The 18,456-nt window shown below is 49.2% G+C and overlaps 1 protein-coding gene across 2 annotated transcripts; it reads left to right on the top strand.

Annotated features, from left to right (window-relative positions):
• Window positions 1–988: 988 nt before the first annotated feature.
• On the top strand, window positions 989–10,526 carry GATA1 (GATA binding protein 1). Of its 2 annotated transcripts, none has more exons than XM_077146901.1 (6): window positions 989–1,077; window positions 6,961–7,199; window positions 7,704–8,081; window positions 8,183–8,328; window positions 9,225–9,350; window positions 10,019–10,526. In XM_077146901.1, the coding sequence occupies exons 2-6, from the start codon at window positions 6,980–6,982 to the stop codon at window positions 10,388–10,390; spliced, it is 1,242 nt and encodes a 413-aa protein (XP_077003016.1). In that variant the 5' UTR covers window positions 989–1,077; window positions 6,961–6,979; the 3' UTR covers window positions 10,391–10,526. The 2 variants fall into 2 exon arrangements, with proteins under 2 accessions (XP_077003016.1, XP_077003015.1); XM_077146900.1 differs by lacking the exon at window positions 989–1,077 and adding an exon at window positions 2,811–2,910.
• The last annotated feature ends 7,930 nt before the right edge of the window (window positions 10,527–18,456 follow it).

Raw genomic sequence — 18,456 nt, 5'->3', positions numbered from 1 at the left:
AAGGGCCCTGAGAAGCCCCAGTCCCCATGCTTTCCTTCCCCTCCTAAGCTCTCTGTCCTCTCCAAGAATGAAGAACTGGGGCATGAAACCAGCGGCCAAGCCCTTGTCTTGGATGTGCTTCCCTTGAGCTTCCCTTTCCCTGTGAAGGCAAATTTTCCTACCTCACCCCCAACACTGCCATAGCTGCTTCTACTAATAACAGACTGGGGTGCAGAGCAATGAAGGCCCTGGGCTATTGTCCGAACTCTGACACTGATTTGCTGTGTGATTCTTGGGCAAGTCTTGAGGTTGGGGACATTATACGTGCTTATATTGCAAGGTCCTGGTGAGAACGGGATAAAATGATGTGTGGAGAGCACTTACCTCAGCGCCCGGTGCACATCATGGCTCGGCAAATAACGCCACTGTCCTCGGCATTATTATTATTATATAAATGCTCGTGAAAGTACTGGCGTCAGAATTAGTATTAGCGTTGTTATTGTTCTTTCATGTTGTTAGAATGAGAATGAACAATAATTCGTTTTAGAATTCTATTTGTAGCAGCCTTACTAATAGTGTTAGTACTAGATTAGCATTAGTGTTAAAATTAGTATGAGTGTCAGAATCAACATGAGAGTTAATATTAGCATTACCATTAGTGTTAGTGACTGGAATTAGTACTAGTATTGGCACCAGTATATTCTTAGTACTAGAGGACTAAGTATTAAGTATAGTACCAGTACTACATATTAGTCCTCACATTATATTAACAGTGGTATGAAAGGGCCAAGTACTATGCCCCATATACAGCAGGTACTCAATCAACTGATAAACGTACTTCACATTTATTGAGATTTCAGTGGGTGCCAGGCACTTTGAAAATTGCTTACCATGGATTAAAGCTCAGTGAGCCTCCCCAAAGCACCCTAAGGAGTAGTCACTCTTCTTGCCCCATCTTTACAGAACATTCTCACTGATGAGGGCCCCAGCACAGGGCGTGGTGCTCAACAGGAGCTCAATAAATGGGAAGTTGAGACCTTGCTCTCTTTCCTCCTCAAACCTCCCATTTTGCATATGAGGACACTGAGGCTCAGAAAGGTAAGACGAGGTTGGTAAACTCCCTCCGGGTGGGCCAGCGGGCAAGCAGACCACACTGACCCAGGGTCCCAGCCCTGCCTTCTGCCCTCTCTGGTCCTCAGCGTCCCCTTCAGCAGAATGGGTGGTCAGGCGAGCTCCCTGTCCCATGGAGTCCCAGTGCTGTGACTGGGTGGTCATATCTCCTGCCCTATGAGGACCCCCAAATAGGGGACACCCTACCGTGTGTGTGTGTGTGTGTGTGTGTGTGTGTGTGTGTGTGTGTGTGTGTGTCAGGTGATTCTATACAGAGAAACTGCTCAGAACAGGGCAGGCACAGGTCTGTGTCAGCGGGAGAGACTTGTGGTTGTTGTCACTGTTGCTACTATTTGGGGGAGGCAAGGCAGGGTAGGGTGGGGCCCTGAGGTTGAAAGGCCCAGAGACCCTCTGGGGGTCCCCCATGGTGGGCTGGGGCAGAGTCACAGGTCATAGGGACCCACATCAATCCACATGCAGTTATCCCACCCCAGCACCACCTGCCCAGGGCTCACCCCAAGCTGCCACCTTGGGTGTCACGGCCTCCCTCTCAGACTCTGTATCTGAATGTCTCCGTCTCTGGCTCTATCTTTACAACATCATCTCTGTCTCCCATCTCAGTTTTTCCACCTGTGTCCTTGGCCTCTGCAGCTTTCAGATACCGTCTTTCTCTCTTTCTCCATCTCTTACCTATCTCTTGTTCTCTCTGTATCTGTCTATTCCTGTTTCTAGCTTTTACTGCGAGTCTCTCCCTCTCAGTCTGTCCTCTCTCTCTCTCTGCTGACTCTTTCCAGCTGTCTGTCTCTTTCTCTCTCTGTTTGTCTCTTTCAGTCTCTTGTGTCTCCCCGTTTCTATCTTTCTCTATCTCTGCTTTAGTCTTTATCTGTCTCTTGGCCTCTCTCTGTCTCTCCCTCTGTACCCATCTGTGCGTCTTCAGTTCTCCACGTCCTTTCCCTCCCTCATCCTATCCCGCTCCACAAGGACCAGCTGAGGAATCAATGCCAGGTCCCACCCCAGTTTCCCGCCTCCAAGGCGGCATGGCCAGCAAGAGGTTGAAGCCACTGCCCCTGGCGCTCTCTTTGCGCCCTGCCCCCCACCCCAAGACAGCCTGTTACCGCGGCGCCAACAGCCACGGTGGCCTCCATCTGATAAGACTTATCTGCTGCCCCAGGGCAGGCAGGAGCTGGCGTAAGCCCCAGTGGGGCGGCCAAGTGAGTGGTGCCCCTGCCTCCCTCCAGCCCCGGCCTGGCCCCCAGGCTGGGCCTGGGTTGTCAAGATGTCACACAGGCTCGGGCTTAAATCCCTATGAACCTCTCTGAGCCTCGCTCTTCTCACCTGCAAAATGGGTACAGCCACAACCCTCCTCTCCCTGCAGCCAGGAGGATTCACATACCTAAGGGCCCAGCCCACAACCGACCTGGCACACAGTCGGGGCTTTACAAACAGTAACTGAAAAGTCCAGTGGCATCATGAAGCCATCTCTGCTACTTTCATATTATATGGTTTCAGCCCATCTCACTTGGCTGGACACTGAAGTTCACAGGGACCCAGGTCGAGCAAGGTCCAAGAATCACAGGGTGGGCATGTGGGGTGGGGGCGGGCCTGCAATGTCCAGGAGGTGCCCCACAAGCAGGGGGCCTCCCTCTCCCCCGGATTGCCCCACCCACTGGGGCACCAGCCACTCCCTGGGGAGGAGGGAGGAGGGAGAGAGGAGGGAGAAAGGGTGCCTCAAAGGCCAAGGCCAGCCAGGACACCCCCAGGATCACACCGAGCTCGCCACATCCCCAAGGCAGCTGAACCCTCTGCACCCACCAGCCCAAGGTCAGTCTCAGCCCCCAAGAGCCCCCAGCAAGGCAAACTCCAGGCCTGCTGCCGTTAACCTCATGGCTACTCCCCCAGGCTGCTCCAGGCTCCCCAACCCACCGCTGGTTCCCAAAGTGTCTGCTACCCCTGAATCCCTTCACAGCTCTCCCCCAAACCCACCTCTGCTTTTCCAACCCCCATCTCTGCCTCCAACTCTACCTCCCCCCAATCCCCACTTTTCTCCGCTCTCCTATCTGCCTCTTCCAAGACTTCTGTTTTCTCCGACCCCTGAATTCTGTACCCCTTAATTCTGTCTCCCCTAAACCCTATCTCTGCCCTATGAAACAATCCTTCATCCCCCGAAATCTTATCTCTGCTCCAAATCTGATTCTCACTCACCCAAATTTGTGTCTACCCCCCTGAGTTCTTCCCTAACCTCACTTTTCTCCCCCCGAGCCTATTACTGTTCCCAAACCCCTTTTTCTGCTCCACAACAATCTATACCCCAGTCTATACCCCAAACTGCCTCACTGATCCCCCAAAACCTATCTCTGATCCCCCAAACCCTAGCTCCTTCCTCTTACCCATATTTGCTCCCTATGACTTCTCTCTGATCTCACACACCCCTGCCTGCTTGCCAAAATGCCTTTCTCACTTCAAATACCAAATCTACCCCTGCAAATCTGTTCTGTCCCATCAACCCCTATATCTGCCTTTCCTAAGCCCTATCACTGTCTTTACAACTTGTCTCTATACTCCAATGTCATCTCTAGCTCCGAATTTTTTTCCACCCCAATTCCATCCCGACTTCTCAAACTCCTCCTATGCTGCTTCCATAACCCATCTCTGTTCGGCAGCCACATTTTTGTCTGGCCAAACCCTTTCCTGACCCCTAAACTCCATCTCTGCTCCAGCAAAATGCTTGGATCCTCCAAACTTCTCTATGAGCCTCAAAATCCACTTCTGAACCTCAAACTACCTCTCCAACTTTGAAGTATTATCTTTGTCCCCCGAACTTCACGTCCGACCCCCAACTGCATCTCTGCTTTCCCAACAGATTTCTGAACCCAAAAATGTGTCTCTGAGCTGCCAAACTTGTCCCTGCTCCTCAAACTCCAGAGCTGCTTCCCCCAAACTCCATGGCCACCCCCCATAAACCTCCCTCTGACTCCTCAACCCTATATCTGACTCTGAAATGCCACCTCTAACCCCTCAAATCCCATAGCTGACACCCCAGACCCCATCCCTGCCCCCTTCAGTTCCATGGGATGTTCCCTTGAAGGCTGTAACAGGGATGTTACCTGGGGTGAGGGAGAGTCCAGGGTGCCGGGTTGCTGCCTGCTGCCGTTGGGGCAGCACTTACTCTAATGGGGCAGCTGATAAGGAGCTTTCATATCCCCCAGCCTCGAGATAAACTTTATCTCTGTCCGGAGAGTGATAACTAGGGTTGGGGGGGCGGGTGCTGGGCCCCTGCCACAGGAGGGTGGGCAACTCTGGACCTGCCAAGGTACAGGGTGCAGGGCTGGGGTTAAAGGGACTGGAGGGAGGTTATGGGGGGGATTGCTGAGGGTGAGGGGATGAGGAAATAGTGGGGATAGAGACGGAAAGAGGGCAAGAGACCTGCAGTGAGAGAGAGAGGGAAGGGAGGCAGAGACAAAGAGACAGAGAAAAAGAGTGAAAGGCAGAAACATCAAGAGAGAGAAAGGTGGGACAGAGATAGAAACAGAGACTCAAAGAATGAGCAAGAGACAGCAGGGGGGAGAGAGAGAGACTGAAAGAGATCCAGCAATAGAGAAAGAGAGTGAGACACGAACGCAAAGAGGAGTACCCCCAGACAGAAAGAACTTTGGAGAGAGACAGAGACTGAAAAACAATTAGAGACAGAGAGGAGAGAGCTGGAGACTGAGATGGAGAGATCATGGCGAGACACCCTCCAGAGAGAGACAGAGGGGATCCTTGGGGCAGAGAAGGGGTTGGTGATGGGCACAAATACAGCACACCCCTTTTACCTGTCTGCATAATGAGTTGTGTAGGTGGGGGTTCGAAGAAGGCCTCTGCTCCATCCCCATTGCCCCAGCTTACAGACAGGGAACTTGAGACCCTCAGATTCATAGGGAACCATCAGGGGCTAGGGTAGGACTGGAACCCCGGTTTCTTGACTGTCAGTGGGGTAGGGTCAAGGGGGTGGGTGAGAGTGGTAAGAGAGTCATGGAAAAAAGGCCAGAGGGGAGGGAGAGAGAGAGAGAGAGAGCCTGGGGTGGGATGGGAAGGGGGGAGAAACAAACAGAAAGAGAGTGGGAGATGCAGAAAGGCAGAGATGGAGAGATTCAGAGAGACATTCAGAGAGATATGAGTTGAAAAGAAGGGAGAAAGAGAAGCAGAAAGAGATAGAGCTAAGAAAGAGTAAGACAGAGAAAGATAAAATGAGACAGAGACAGAAACAAAAAGAGACATGAGGCAGAGATGAAGATGGAGAGAGACAATCAGAGACATAAAGACAGAAAGAAAAAGAAAGGGAGGGTAATAAATCAGACATTAATAAAAGCACAAAGAGAGAGAGAGAGCAAGAACACCAGATGTATTATAGGAGCATAGAAAGAGTGGGGGGAGAAAGACAGTCAGACTTGAGAAATAGAGAGAGAGACATGGGGAGACAGAGAGACAGAGAGACAAAGACACAAACAGGGAAAGATGCGACAAAGGGGACAGAGACCAATCCTCAGTGTGAGTCTCAGCTGAGCCCCTACCACCATCTCCTGTCTATCAGATGGGGAAACAGGTCTGGAAATGGTAAGGGCCCAAAGAACCTGAAAGCAGAACCATGGCAAGAGCCTCCCCAAGGGAGAGGGTAGGGGTAAAGGGAACACCTCCCACCTGGCCCCCTCCTCAGAGGAAGCCAGTGGCCTTGGGGTGATTTCAAAAGTTGGGCGGGGGTGGCAGAGATAAGCAGTGGGAGGTACTGACCCCCCCTTCACGGAGCAGGGAGGAACTGAGGGGGCCCTCTGTCTGCAGACCCAACGGAGGCGGGGGAGGGGAGAGTCAAGCCGGAAACCATGGGGTTTCTGAGAAAGTCAGAGGGCAAGATGCAACAGATAGGGATGAAGTTGGGGACCATGGAAGGGTGAACCCCAAGGTCTCAGGGAGTAACCCAGGGGGTTCAAGGGACCCTGAGTCTGTACCCAATCCCACCCCATTCAGACTCTTCTAGAGGGAGTAGGGGGAGGTGGGGAGGATAAGAAGAGGAAGCAGAGTGGGAGGAGTGGAAGGGAAGGTGAAGAAGGGAACAGAAAAGGAGGAAGGAGAGAAGGATGAAGGCGAGGAGAGAGAGAGAAGAAAAGAAAGCATCAGAAGGAAAGAATGGGGGAGATAAAGAAAGGCAGAAAAGGAGATAAGGTGGATGAAAAAGGAGGAGGGAAGAGGAGGGTAGCCAAGGAAGGGAAGGGAAGGAGGAAGAGAAGAGAAGAGGAAAGAGGAAGGGGAGAAGGAGGATGAGAGGGAGGAGAGGAAACGAAGAAGGGGAAGAGGAGGAGGGAAAGGGGGAGAAGGAGGAGACAGTGGAGGAGTAGAAAAGAGAGGAAGGAGAGGAGAATGAGGAAGAAGGAATGGAAAGAGAAGAGGAAAACAAGGTAGAGGAGTTGAGTGAGAGGAGGGAAGAGAGAGAGGTGGAGAAAAAGAAGAGAAGGAAGAAGAGAGGGAATGGGAGGGAGGAAGAAAAGGAGGGGAAGGAAGAGGAGGGAGGGGATGAGAGTGGAGAAAGAGGGAGAAGCTGGAGGGAGGAGGGGAAAGATAAAGGGACCAGAAAGGGAGGTGGACAAGAAAGAAAATGAGAGGAGGATGGGAAGTGACAGAATGGGGTAGAATACAAGGGAGAGATGAAGGAAGAGTGGGAAGGGAGGAGAGAAGGAAAGAGAGGGAGGGGGAAAAGAGGAAGAGGATGGTAATAAGGAGATTGAGAGAAGGAATACGGAGAGTGAGAGATAGAGAGAGCAGAGGGAGAGAGAAACTGAGGAGGTGGAGAGGGGAGTGGAGGAGGACTTCTGCATCTGAGGATCCCTCCTGTCCTCACAGGTCAAACCCCAGAGACCCTATGGAATTCCCTGGCCTGGGGGCCCTGGGGACCTCAGAGCCCCTGCCCCAGTTTGTGGATCCTGCCCTGGTGTCTTCGGCACCAGAGTCAGGGGTCTTCTTCCCCTCTGGGCCTGAGACCTTGGATGCAGCAGCCTCCTCCACTGCCCCGAGCACCGCCACTGCTGCAGCAGCTGCACTGGCCTACTACCGGGACGCCGAAGCCTACAGACACTCCCCAGGTAACCCTTTTGGGTAGCTGCCTTGGCATGGCCTGGTTGCTTTTGGGGTTGCCATGGAGAGTCTTAGCTAGGTCAGAATCCCACTGAGTTCATTTTGGAAATAGATTTTCACACCGATGTGCTGATCACTTCCCCCTGGTGAAGTCCAGTCCTGGGAATCCCAATGCTATTCAACCTGCCATACTGAGGCAGCCATATTGACAAGCAATATTGGAAGTATGTGGTGGATGCCCTAATTGTCAACTGATCCACGGTGGTTTGAATCCCAACAGTCATTCCCAAGGCCTGTTTAGACATGATTGGAGGTTATTGTAGTTGCCAGAGTGACCAAAGGGGTCAGAAGCCAGGAGTTACTCAATGGCTGGCAACTGTTTGGGAACCTGTGCAGAGGTTGGAAATTTGTTCATTGTGTTGGGGCTGCTGAGCACCATTGCACTTGGAAAGTGTGTGGGGGGTACTTACACTGTTCTCTTCTTTCCTCCTTCCCATATCTGCCCCCCACAGTCTTTCAGGTATACCCATTGCTCAACTGTATGGAGGGGATCCCAGGGGGCTCGCCGTATGCTGGCTGGGCCTATGGCAAGACGGGGCTCTACCCTGCCTCAACTGTGTGCTCCACCCGCGAGGAGTCCCCTCCCCAGGTCCCTGAAGATCCAGATGGGAAAGGCAGCACCAGCTTCCTGGAGACCTTAAAAACAGAGCGACTGAGTCCAGACCTCTTGACTCTGGGGCCTGCACTGCCTTCATCACTTCCTGTCCCCAGCACTGCCTATGGGGGGCCTGACTTTTCCAGTACCTTCTTCTCCCCCACCGGGAGCCCCCTCAATCCAGCGGCTTATTCTTCCCCCAAGCTGCGTGGAACACTTCCCCTGCCCCCCTGTGGTGAGGTCCTTGTAAAGGGACAGGGGGGTTGCGGGGAGGGGTGGTCCAAGGCAAAATTGAGCTGAGCCTGGCTCCTTCTTCCCCTCTGTCCACCCCACCAGAGGCGAGGGAGTGTGTGAATTGTGGAGCAACAGCTACTCCACTGTGGCGGAGGGACAGGACAGGCCACTACTTGTGCAATGCCTGTGGCCTCTATCACAAGATGAATGGGCAGAACAGGCCCCTCATCCGGCCCAAGAAGCGCCTGGTAAGACTCCAGGACCACCTCACTTTCTCAACTTGTGCATGAATTCCCTATCCTCACAGCGAAAAGAGACCCCTGTTCTCATATTATACATGAACTCCTGTTCTCACCTTGTACAAGAGCCCGTGTTCTCCCACTGTGTGGGAATCCTGTGCTTGCCTGCTCAGGAATCCCTGTCCTCACACCATACAGGAACCCCTGTCCTCAATCTTATAGGAATCCTGTCCCAACACCATACCTTTGCACTCACCCTATACAAGAGAAACTTCCCTTCATCCTGTATAGAAATCCTTGTTTTCATCCTTTACAGAAGACCCTGTCATCACCCGGTATAGGAACACCTGCCTTACCCCAAATTGCAGCTCTGTACAGGAACTCTTACCTTCAACCGGCCCTTATAGGCTTCAAATGGGATCCTTTGTCCTAAAACTGGACAGAAACCTTCATCCTCATCCTGTACAGCATGGTTTTCACCCTTAGCACCCCCATTGGAATCACTTTGGAGCACTTCAAAAAAACCTGGGGCCTGGGGCCCCTCCCCCCAGATGTGCTGATTAAATTCATCAGGGGTGTGGCCTGGGCATCAGGAATTTTTAACTTCCCAGGTGATTCCACTGTGCAGCCGAAGTGGAGGATCAACTGACATGGTCCCAAATACAATACTAGAAACTCTTGGCCTGTACAGAAACCCCTGTCCTCAACCCAAACAGAATCCACAGCCACTGCTCTGTAAATACTCCTGTCCACACTTGGTGCAGAAACCCCTAATATGATTCTATAGGAACTCCTGCCTTCAACCTGACCCTTATCACTTGTGTCCTCCTGTTATACCCTGTGAACCCCTTTTCCCTACTTTCACCTCCCTGGTACACTGATCCTTACCTTCTCTCTTCCCCCAGATTGTCAGCAAACGGGCAGGCACCCAGTGCACCAACTGCCAGACAACGACCACAACCCTGTGGCGGAGAAATGCCAGTGGGGACCCTGTGTGCAATGCCTGTGGCCTCTACTATAAGCTACACCAAGTGAGACCTTGCCTTCCCTGTCCTTACACCATACAGAACCCCCTGTCCTCACACCATACTTCTCCTCCTCATTCTGTTCTTGTCCTACCCTGAACCCTCTTGTCTCCTCATAACCCTTATTCCTTTCTTTTCTCCCCTTTTCCCTTACCTTCTCTTCCTTCTTTCTTTTCTTCCTCCTCTTTCCTTCTCATTTTTCCTTCTTCCCTCTTTGTTTCTCTTTCTCCTTCCTCTCTTCAACTTTTTCTCTCTCCTCTCTTCTTCCTCTTATTCTCCTCCCTCCTTCTTTCTTCCTTCTCCATTCTCTCTCTTCCCCCACCCTCCTCCCTGCCTCTTCCTTTCCTTAATCTGCTTCCTCTTTTCCATTCCCTCATCTCTTATACCTCCCTTCTGCTCCCTTCTCTCTCCTCCATCACCTGTCTCCTTCTGCCTCCATCCATCACCCACTATACCTAGACCTTGGGCAGTTTCTATCATCCTGGAGGGCTTCCCAAGCTCAGGGCCTCAGGACTTCAGGATTCCTTAGGAAAATATCATCTGGGGTACATACCCCTATTCCTTGAACCAATTGCCTATTCGTGAAGAAGTAGGGTGAAGGGGGTAGCTCTGGTAATGGCAGACAGAGGCAAAGGTCTGAAGTTGGAAACACCCAACAACCTCCCTTTTGACAGGTGAACCGGCCACTGACCATGCGGAAGGATGGTATTCAGACTCGAAACCGCAAGGCATCTGGAAAAGGGAAAAAGAAACGGGGATCAAGTCTGGGAGGTACTGGAACAGCCGAAGGACCAGCTGGCAGCTTCATGGTGGTGGCTGGGGGCAGTGGTAGCGGGAGTTGTGGGGAGGTGGCCTCAGGCTTGACATTGGGCCCACCTGGTACTGCTCATCTCTACCAAGGCCTGGGCCCTGTGGTTCTGTCAGGACCTGTCAGCCACCTCATGCCTTTCCCAGGACCCCTGCTGGGCTCACCCACAGGCTCCTTCCCCACAGGCCCCATGCCTCCCACAACCACCACTACCGTGGTGGCTCCACTGAGCTCATGAAGGCACAAGGCTTGGCCTCAGGGGGCAAGGGTGGCGATGCCTCCTCTTGTAGCCAGCAGTCTGTATAACCCAACCCTCTGGGCCCCAGACAACCCCTGGCCTGGCCCTTCAAAGCTTTTGTACAATAAAACTACCAAAGTCCTAAAACTGGCGGTGTGAGTCTGTACTTGGTGGAATAAATAGTGGCATTGGGTGGTGTGGGGGATTAGATGATAGTGTACGGCTACAAGGTGTGACTGAGGAGACAGTTTGTGGGAGATGCATGTGTGGCACTTCATGACCCCGGGTTATGATGGGTGAGTGCAACAGTGTGCATGGAACCACGGGTGACAGCATCCAGGTTGTGTGTGAGGTGGCTTGTGTATCCACAGGCCATGGTGAAAGGCAGTGTGTGAGTGACCAGTTGCACCGTGTTGTTGTGGCTGCCACGGTAAGACTGCATGATGCCACACAACTGTGAGGGGCAGGGAGTAGAGGATTAGATGCGGGAGCACATGTGAGGTAGCCTGTGACGAGGAAAGGGATGGGGTGCTATTCGTGTGTTTGCATGTGATCTTCTTGTTTCTTCGCAAGGCAACAAAAGCATTCATTTGGAGTCTTAGAACTACAATTTAGGGAGCACAAATTCAGGTAGCAACCCAAATCATTTTTCTAGGCAAGGGTTTCTTTCTTTTTTTGTTTTTCTTTTCTTTCTTTGTTTTTTACTTTTTTTTTTACTGTGAAATATAACGTATATACAAAAAAGCAATAAATTTCAAAGTACATTGTGACAAATAGTTATAGAACAGATTTAAGAATTTGGTATGGGTTACAGTTTCACTATTTCAGGCTTTTCCTTCTAGTTGCCCCAAAGCACTGGAGACTGAAAGAAATATCAGTATAATGATTCAGCAGTCACATTCATTTGTTAAATCCTGTTATAACTCCTCATTCTCCTTCTCCCACTCTTTAGGGGTATTTGGACTTTTGGGCATTCTGACTTTTTCATTTTGGAGGGTCTGTCACTAATATGGGGTAGGGAGATGGAACCATCTGATGTTCTGGAGAGGCTGGGCCCTCTAGGTTTCAGGATTTATCTGGTCCAAGGACCCATCTGGATGTTGTAGGTTTCTGGAAAGTTACTCTAGTGCATGGAACCCTTGTGAAATTTTATATCTTGCCTCAGGTGTTCTTTAGGATTGGCAGGGATGGTTTTGGTTGGGGTTTGGCAAGTTATGATAGGTAGCAAGGTCTAACTGAAGCTTGTGTAAGAGTGACCTCCAGAGTAGCTTCTCAACTCTATTTGAACTCTCTCAACCACTGATGCTTTATTAATTACACTTCTTTCCCCCGTTTTGGTCAGGATGGCATTGTTGATCCCATGGCGCCAGGGCGAGACTCATCCCTGGGAGTCATCTTCCATGCTAGGCAAGGGTTTTTAAAGGAAAAAAGAGAAGATTATGCAAGTTGCTTGTGATTGGTAGGATATTTTGGGGTACTCTAGTTGTTCTTCATGCTAGATAGTCAACTGAGCTCTTTATCTTATAGATTTTTAATGGTGTCCAGATATCCTTAGAGTTTGCTGGGTGACCTTTGAGACACAGTGGCAGTACATGCACTGGGCGCAAGCTGATCGATACATATTTTTGGCCTTTTGAACAAGAACTGTGTGGCCAGTGTGTGAGGGCATAACAGTATGACCATGAGGATCTGGTGCATCAGGGTGTCTTTGTGGGTCTGGTAATGTCGATATTTCTGTAGAAGTCTATGCAAGTGGGTGTGGATTTTATTTTCCTGGGCTGCTCAAGCAAATACCATGCAATGAGCCAGCTTAAACTATGGGAATTTATTCACTCACGATTTTGAGACTGGGAAAAAGTCCAAATCAAGACATCATCAAAGTGATCCTTTCTCTCCTAAGACAGGTGTTCTGGGGCTGGCTGCAGGTGATCCTTGGTCCATGGCTGCTCTGCCACTTGGCAAGGCACATAGTGGCCTCTCCCTTTTCTTCCGGGTTCTGTTGACTTCTAGCTTTTGGTTCCTGTGGCTTTTTTTTTTCTATCTGTCTGAGTTTCATTTTATTTATAAATAATACCAGTAATGGGATTAAGACCCATCCTGATTGAGGGGTCACACCTTAACTGAAGTAACCTCATCAAAAGGTCCTATTTACATGGATTCACAAGAAAGAATAGATTAAGTTTAAGAGCATGTTATTCTGGGGTACATACAGCTCCAAGCCACCACTGTGGGTTTGAGCATATCACGTGGCCCATGCCCAGGTCACAGGGTCTCTGAGTGGCTGACAATGTGAGCAGGCCTGTGTATAATTGTTTGTGGAAGTATCAACATATACAGCTTCAGTGGGTGTAAGTTAGGGACCCTCCCCCAAAGAGACTAAAGACAGGTTCAGAGAAGGAAAATGGAGAAGGGGTGGAGCTGGAATGGTAGCCCTCAAGAAAGTCAGAAGGCCAGAGGCTGGGCCGTATGGTTTTCAGTGTGGCTTCCTGTTAGTTACCTCTTATCTCTCCTGCCCCACGGTGGCCTGCAGCCCTGTGGGAAATGGAAGAGAATAAGAGCTTAGGGGAGTAAAATAAGCCTCTGGAGGTGATATTTAGACATTGGTAGGTGAGGAGCTCCCCACAACCCCGAGACCTTCCCTAACACTCACCTGGGTAAACTTCTCCCCGCAAAGTAGAATCTGTTTTTCAAGTGAACAAACACTTACATAGGAACAGACTCAGAGCCAGCGAGGTTGAGTGGCTTGCACAGAGCTGATGGCAAGGGACAGAGCCAGGCAGTGTGACTCAGAGTCAGCCTACTTAACGCCATGCTTACATGGCCTTTCGTCAGAACAAGCAGCGCCATTTATTGAGGGTTCCCTGTGAGTCAGGGAGTAGGCTGGGAGGCTTTAGTCGCTTTAGCTAAACATTAATCCCTGAAAAAAGGACTCTGAGGGAAGTATACTCAGCCTCCTCTTACTACTGAAAATGTGAGGCTCAGAACTCACCACTCTGAGTTTAAGGAGTGGATTTTGGATGGGATGATACACTCCCCCCCCCCCCAAAAAAAATTGAATGTTGCTTACACTTAATTAGGCTGCTTCTCTTTATAGCTTCTCCTCTAGAGCTCCAGAGATGGGGATTGTGGGGCCCCAGGGACGGGAACTGTGGGGCCCATATTTCCTGAATGTGAAAAGGGGTGGACTGTGGCCTGGTCCATATTACATGAAAAGAGTAGTCCTTTAAAAAATGCTCCTTCAGCTAGTCTCCACATTAGCCACATTGAGGAGCCCACTGTAGTGTCACACTCCTCTATGCTCATACAGAGATTGTCCAGAACTGCCTGAGTCCATAAAAGCTTCTGGCCTGGCCTCTCCATAAGAACCCCAGTTTTCACACTCCATAGGAACCTCTGTCCTCATTTGGACAGAAACCCCTCTTTGAACCTGTGGCTGAAAATGTGTCTGGTCCTGTATGGAAACTCCTGACCCCAACTTGTTCAGGAACCCATGTCCTCATCCAATATAAGAACAACTGACCTAACCTGGTACAGAAACCCAGCTTAGAAACTTCAAGGGAACCCTTTATCTATTACCAACAGGAGACCCGTCCTTATCCTAGGCAGGTGCTTCAGCCTTCACCTTGTATAGAAGGAGCCCCTGTCTCACCCCATTTAGGAATTTCTGAATTCACACTGTAAGGAGACTCCACATCATCCCTTACAGAAATGTCTGTCCTGACCCTCTATGAGAGTTCTTGGTCTCTCTATAGAAACCCTGTCTCGACCTTGGACTGGAATGTCTGTCCCTACATTGTACTGGAGCCCTGCTTTCCAGGTAGCATTTTTGAAACACCTCATTTCAAGACATTTTCATTTATCTGGTCTTGGATAGAACCCAAGCGTCGGTATTTTTCGTCTTAAGTGCATACACTGTAAGCTACCAACACAATGGTTTACATGGAGTGAGCCCAGCTCCAGAGCAGAACCCAGATCAAGAGGCAAAATATGACCAATCCCATCAGAAGCCCTCCTCATGCCCACTTCCAGTCTTCCTCATCTCCCCACTCCCACAAAGATAACTATCCTGATTTCCATAGATTAATTTTGCCTGGTTAGGAACGTTAAATAAATGGAATCACATAGTAGGTACTCTTTTTGTCTATTTTCTGTTGTTCCAGTAGTACTTTCTCAAGTTCCCCAGTTGATGTTAATGTGTTGTCAAAGCCTGACAACGTATAGGAACTTCTTTCAGGAATTCCTACCTTGAATCTCAACAAAAACCCAAGTGCTGAACCACTGACCTGGCTCTCTCTCAGTATAGAAATACCTGTCCTTAAACTCTTCAGGAACCCAGCTCTGATTCGAATATAGAAACTCTTGCATTCATAATGTACAGGAACCCCTGACCCCATTCTACACAATCCCTGACCTCACGCCCTACACCATCAGGTCTACAGGAATCCATAATCCAACTCTCAGTATGAGCCTCAGTCTCAAACCTGTAGAAAATTATTTCCTGACGCTGTGGCTGGGACCCCTGTTCTGACTCTCTACCCTCACGGAGCCCCCTGTGACCTCAACTGGTACCAGACTTCCTGCCCAGACATTATACAGGTACTGTTTACTGATGCTTTATGGGGCTCCCTGTCCTTACACCATGTAGGAACACTTTTCCTTCCCCTATGTTAGATTTACCTCCCTGACCCTCTGCAGGAACCCTTTCCTTACAACCACTCAGGAACTTCTGATCTGACTCTCTGTAGAAAACCTTTTCCTGAACCTCAAGAGAAATCCTTTACTTTAGTCATTTATGGGAACCTCTGATCTAATCCTTTATTGGAACTCTTGACCTTACTCTCTGGAAACATAGTCCTGACACTGAACAGGAAGCCCTGATCTGACTTTCCATAATAACCCTTATGCTGGCCTTGTCCCAGAAGTCCTGTCTTCACCTTGTATAAGAACCACTGTCCTGGGCGGGCCATGGTGGCTCAGCAGGCAGAGTTCTTGCCTGCCATGGCGGAGACCCGGGTTTGATTCCCGGTGCCTGCCCATGTGAAAAAAAAAATAAAAAGAACCACTGTCCTGCTGCAAAAGAAGAACACTCACCTGAATCTCTGAAGGAAACAGTGTCCTTCCTAACTGTACAGGATTTCTGTCCTGACCCTGCACAGGACTACCCTCCATGACTCTCAGCAGGAACCTGTGTCTTGAGTTGCTACAGAAAACCCTACATTTACTCAACAGGAACCTTTGATCTAACTCTTCACAGGAATCCAAGAAATGAACCAATACAAATATACCTACTCTCTATAGGAACCCCTGTTCTGAAATTGTTAAACAACCAATAGCCTGAATTTCCATGAACATCTGTCTCAAGTCTGCAGGAGAACCCCAGGCCTAACCCTCAACATGATTATCTGATCCACCGCTCTCTCTACAGGAACCCAATCCTGACCATCCTGAGCATGTTGTGATCCTATAGAAAGTAACTTTCCTGGCCTCCAAAGGAGCATCTAATCTTTACCTGTTCAGGGAGAAAAGTGCCCTTCACATCCTTCCCTCTCACGCCACAATGTCTCCAACTAGCATCTTTTCCTATAAACCTGCCTTGCATTGTAATAGAATCATTTTCCATATCCCAGACAGGAAACACTAACTGGACTCTGTAGAGAAACCCATATCCCTGCTCAGTACAAGAACGCCTGTCCCAATACTTTAAACATAATTTTCTATAGCGGTGTTGTCCGACAGAAATATAATGAGAGTCACGTGTCATTTTAAATGTTCATGCAGCCACATTTTTTAAAAAAGGAAAAGAAACAGGTGAAATTAATTTTAATGGTGTATTTTACTTTACCCATTTGCTTTAGTTTGTTAAAACTGCCAGAATGCAATATACCAGGAATGGGTTGGTTTTTATAATGGAAATTTATTAGTTTACAAATATACAGTTCTAAGGCCATGAAAATGTCCCAATTAAGGCATCAATAGGACAATATCTTATCTGAAGAAAAGCTGATGGCATCCGGGGTTCCTCTGACACATGGGAAGGGGCATGGCAATGTCTGCTGATCCTTCTCTCCCAGCTTCTGGCTTCAGTGTGGCTCCCTCAGCTCCTGTGGGCCCTTCTTGCTTCTCCCGGGGCATTTTCTCTCTCTAAACTCTCTCGGCTCTGAGGTCTCTCCAAAATGTCTCTGGGTTTTTCTCTGCATCCTCTCATAAAGGACTCCAGAAAGGGGATTAAGACTCACCTTGAATTGGGTGGGCCGCATCTCCATGGAAATAACCTGATCAAAAGATCCCACCCCAACAGGTCTGCATCCACAAGAATGGATTAAAAGAACATGACATTTTCTAGGGTACAGAACAGTTTCAAACCAGCACCACATTATATACAAATATTCAATATTTGTATTTTACAAATACAAATTTGTAAATTTTTAAATTTACAAATTTGTAAAATTACAAATACAAATTTGTAACTTTGTAAATTTGGTATTTTACACTTATAACCCATTCCAATTAGGGCGAGCCACATTTCAAGGGTTAATTAGCCACATGTGGCTAGTACCTACCATATTGGACAGTGGAGCTCTATGGAGTCAATAGAATCTTGGAGTAGACTCTGCCATGGGTTCATCAAAGCCTGTTCCCTTTCTTCCTGAGCCTACTCTATCTTTTCCAACCTCCCTTGCAACCTCTGCCAGATGGGACACAAGCTGAATTCTGGCCAACAGAACATGTGCCAAAGTGATACATACCACTTCTCCTGGCTCATAAAAACTTCCCTGGCAGACCTCCACTCTCCCTTTCCTTCCCCACCTACTGGCTGAAGAGAAAAAAATCTCCAAGGACCTAGAGGAGAGTACAGCCACAAAATGGAGGTCTCCTGGTCCATGAATGATCCACTAGTCATTTGTTAAGCCCCTGAGATTCTGGGTTGGTTTGTTATAGCAGCTAGCATAATTTATTTTAATGAATAACAGTCTCTTGACCTGAATCTAGGCATGATCATATGATCTTACTATCTATATGATCACAAGTACTGAACCTGTTCAGAAAAACCTGTCCTAACCCTGATCTGTTTGTAGGAACCTGCCATAATTCAGTCTAAGGAGCCCCATCCTGAACTTGGACAGGTTCCCCTAGTCTGGAGCTCTCTAGGAACACCTTTCTTGTGCTGTATAGAAACCCCTGCTTGATCCAGTAGAGGAACAGAAAGTTCAGGAACCTCTGTGCACTCCCCTATCAAGGGACATTTGCTTGACACAGTAGAGAAAGGTCAGGAGTGACCTGATCCTATCCAAGAGTCCCTGTCCTCACATCTCACACAAAAGGAATACCTCTCCTCATGCAGCCTGGAACCCCTGCTTTCATCCTTGAAAAGAATCCTAGCCAGGTAATGAAAACCAAAGAATGACACTCTACAGCAAGTATTGAAAAACTATTGTCAGCCAGCCAAGCCCAGCCCACTGCCTGTTTTTACCTTCTGAAAGGGGTGTGAAAAAGAGAAGAAAACAAAATTATGCCACAGAGACTTCAAGCAGCTTACAAATCCTAAAATATTTGCCTTCCTGCCCTTTATCGAAAGTTTGCTGACCCCTGTTCTACAGGAATTAATCTCCTGACTATACAGAACTATAGGCCTTGACCTTTTACAAGACTCCCTGCTTTGCAGACATCACAATCCCAGAATGTCCCCCAGTGTGTATCACTTCATATGTGTTTCTTTGGTGTATGTGGAGGTTTAAAGGTCTTAAGTCTGTGGCCTTCTTCCACTTGGAGAAAAGACAGCAGGAAAAGAGTGAAAAGGAAGAGGGGGCTGGAACTGGGAACCTCAAAGGAGTCAGAAGGCCCGGCTACTGGGCAGTGAGGTTGTCAATCTGCTTATTAGTCAGCGATGCTGAACCCCAGACCGCTTATCTCTCCCGCCCCAGCCTGCGGCCGGGTAGGAAATGGTAGAGAATGAGAGAGGGAGATTAGGAAAGACAAACCGGCCTCCCCGCGGGGCAGATATTTAGACAGGGGTGGGGGTGGAGGTACGGGAGCCCGAGGCCGGCACACTCACACTTTCCCATGCA

The sequence above is a fragment of the Tamandua tetradactyla genome, chromosome X (assembly GCF_023851605.1).
Source record: "Tamandua tetradactyla isolate mTamTet1 chromosome X, mTamTet1.pri, whole genome shotgun sequence".
Classification (NCBI taxonomy): Eukaryota; Metazoa; Chordata; class Mammalia; order Pilosa; family Myrmecophagidae; genus Tamandua; species Tamandua tetradactyla.
Note: the sequence above shows the minus strand (reverse complement) of the source record. Positions and strands in the feature narration are given on the sequence as shown.

Excerpts from the sequence above, each read along its gene's own strand:
- GATA1 (XM_077146901.1), top strand. The coding sequence starts at position 6,980 with ATGGAATTCCCTGGCCTGGGGGCCCTGGGGACCTCAGAGCCCCTGCCC. Across the intron at positions 7,200-7,703 it reads AGCCTACAGACACTCCCCAG|TCTTTCAGGTATACCCATTG; the intron begins GTAACCCTTTTG and ends TGCCCCCCACAG. Across the intron at positions 8,082-8,182 it reads ACTTCCCCTGCCCCCCTGTG|AGGCGAGGGAGTGTGTGAAT; the intron begins GTGAGGTCCTTG and ends CCACCCCACCAG.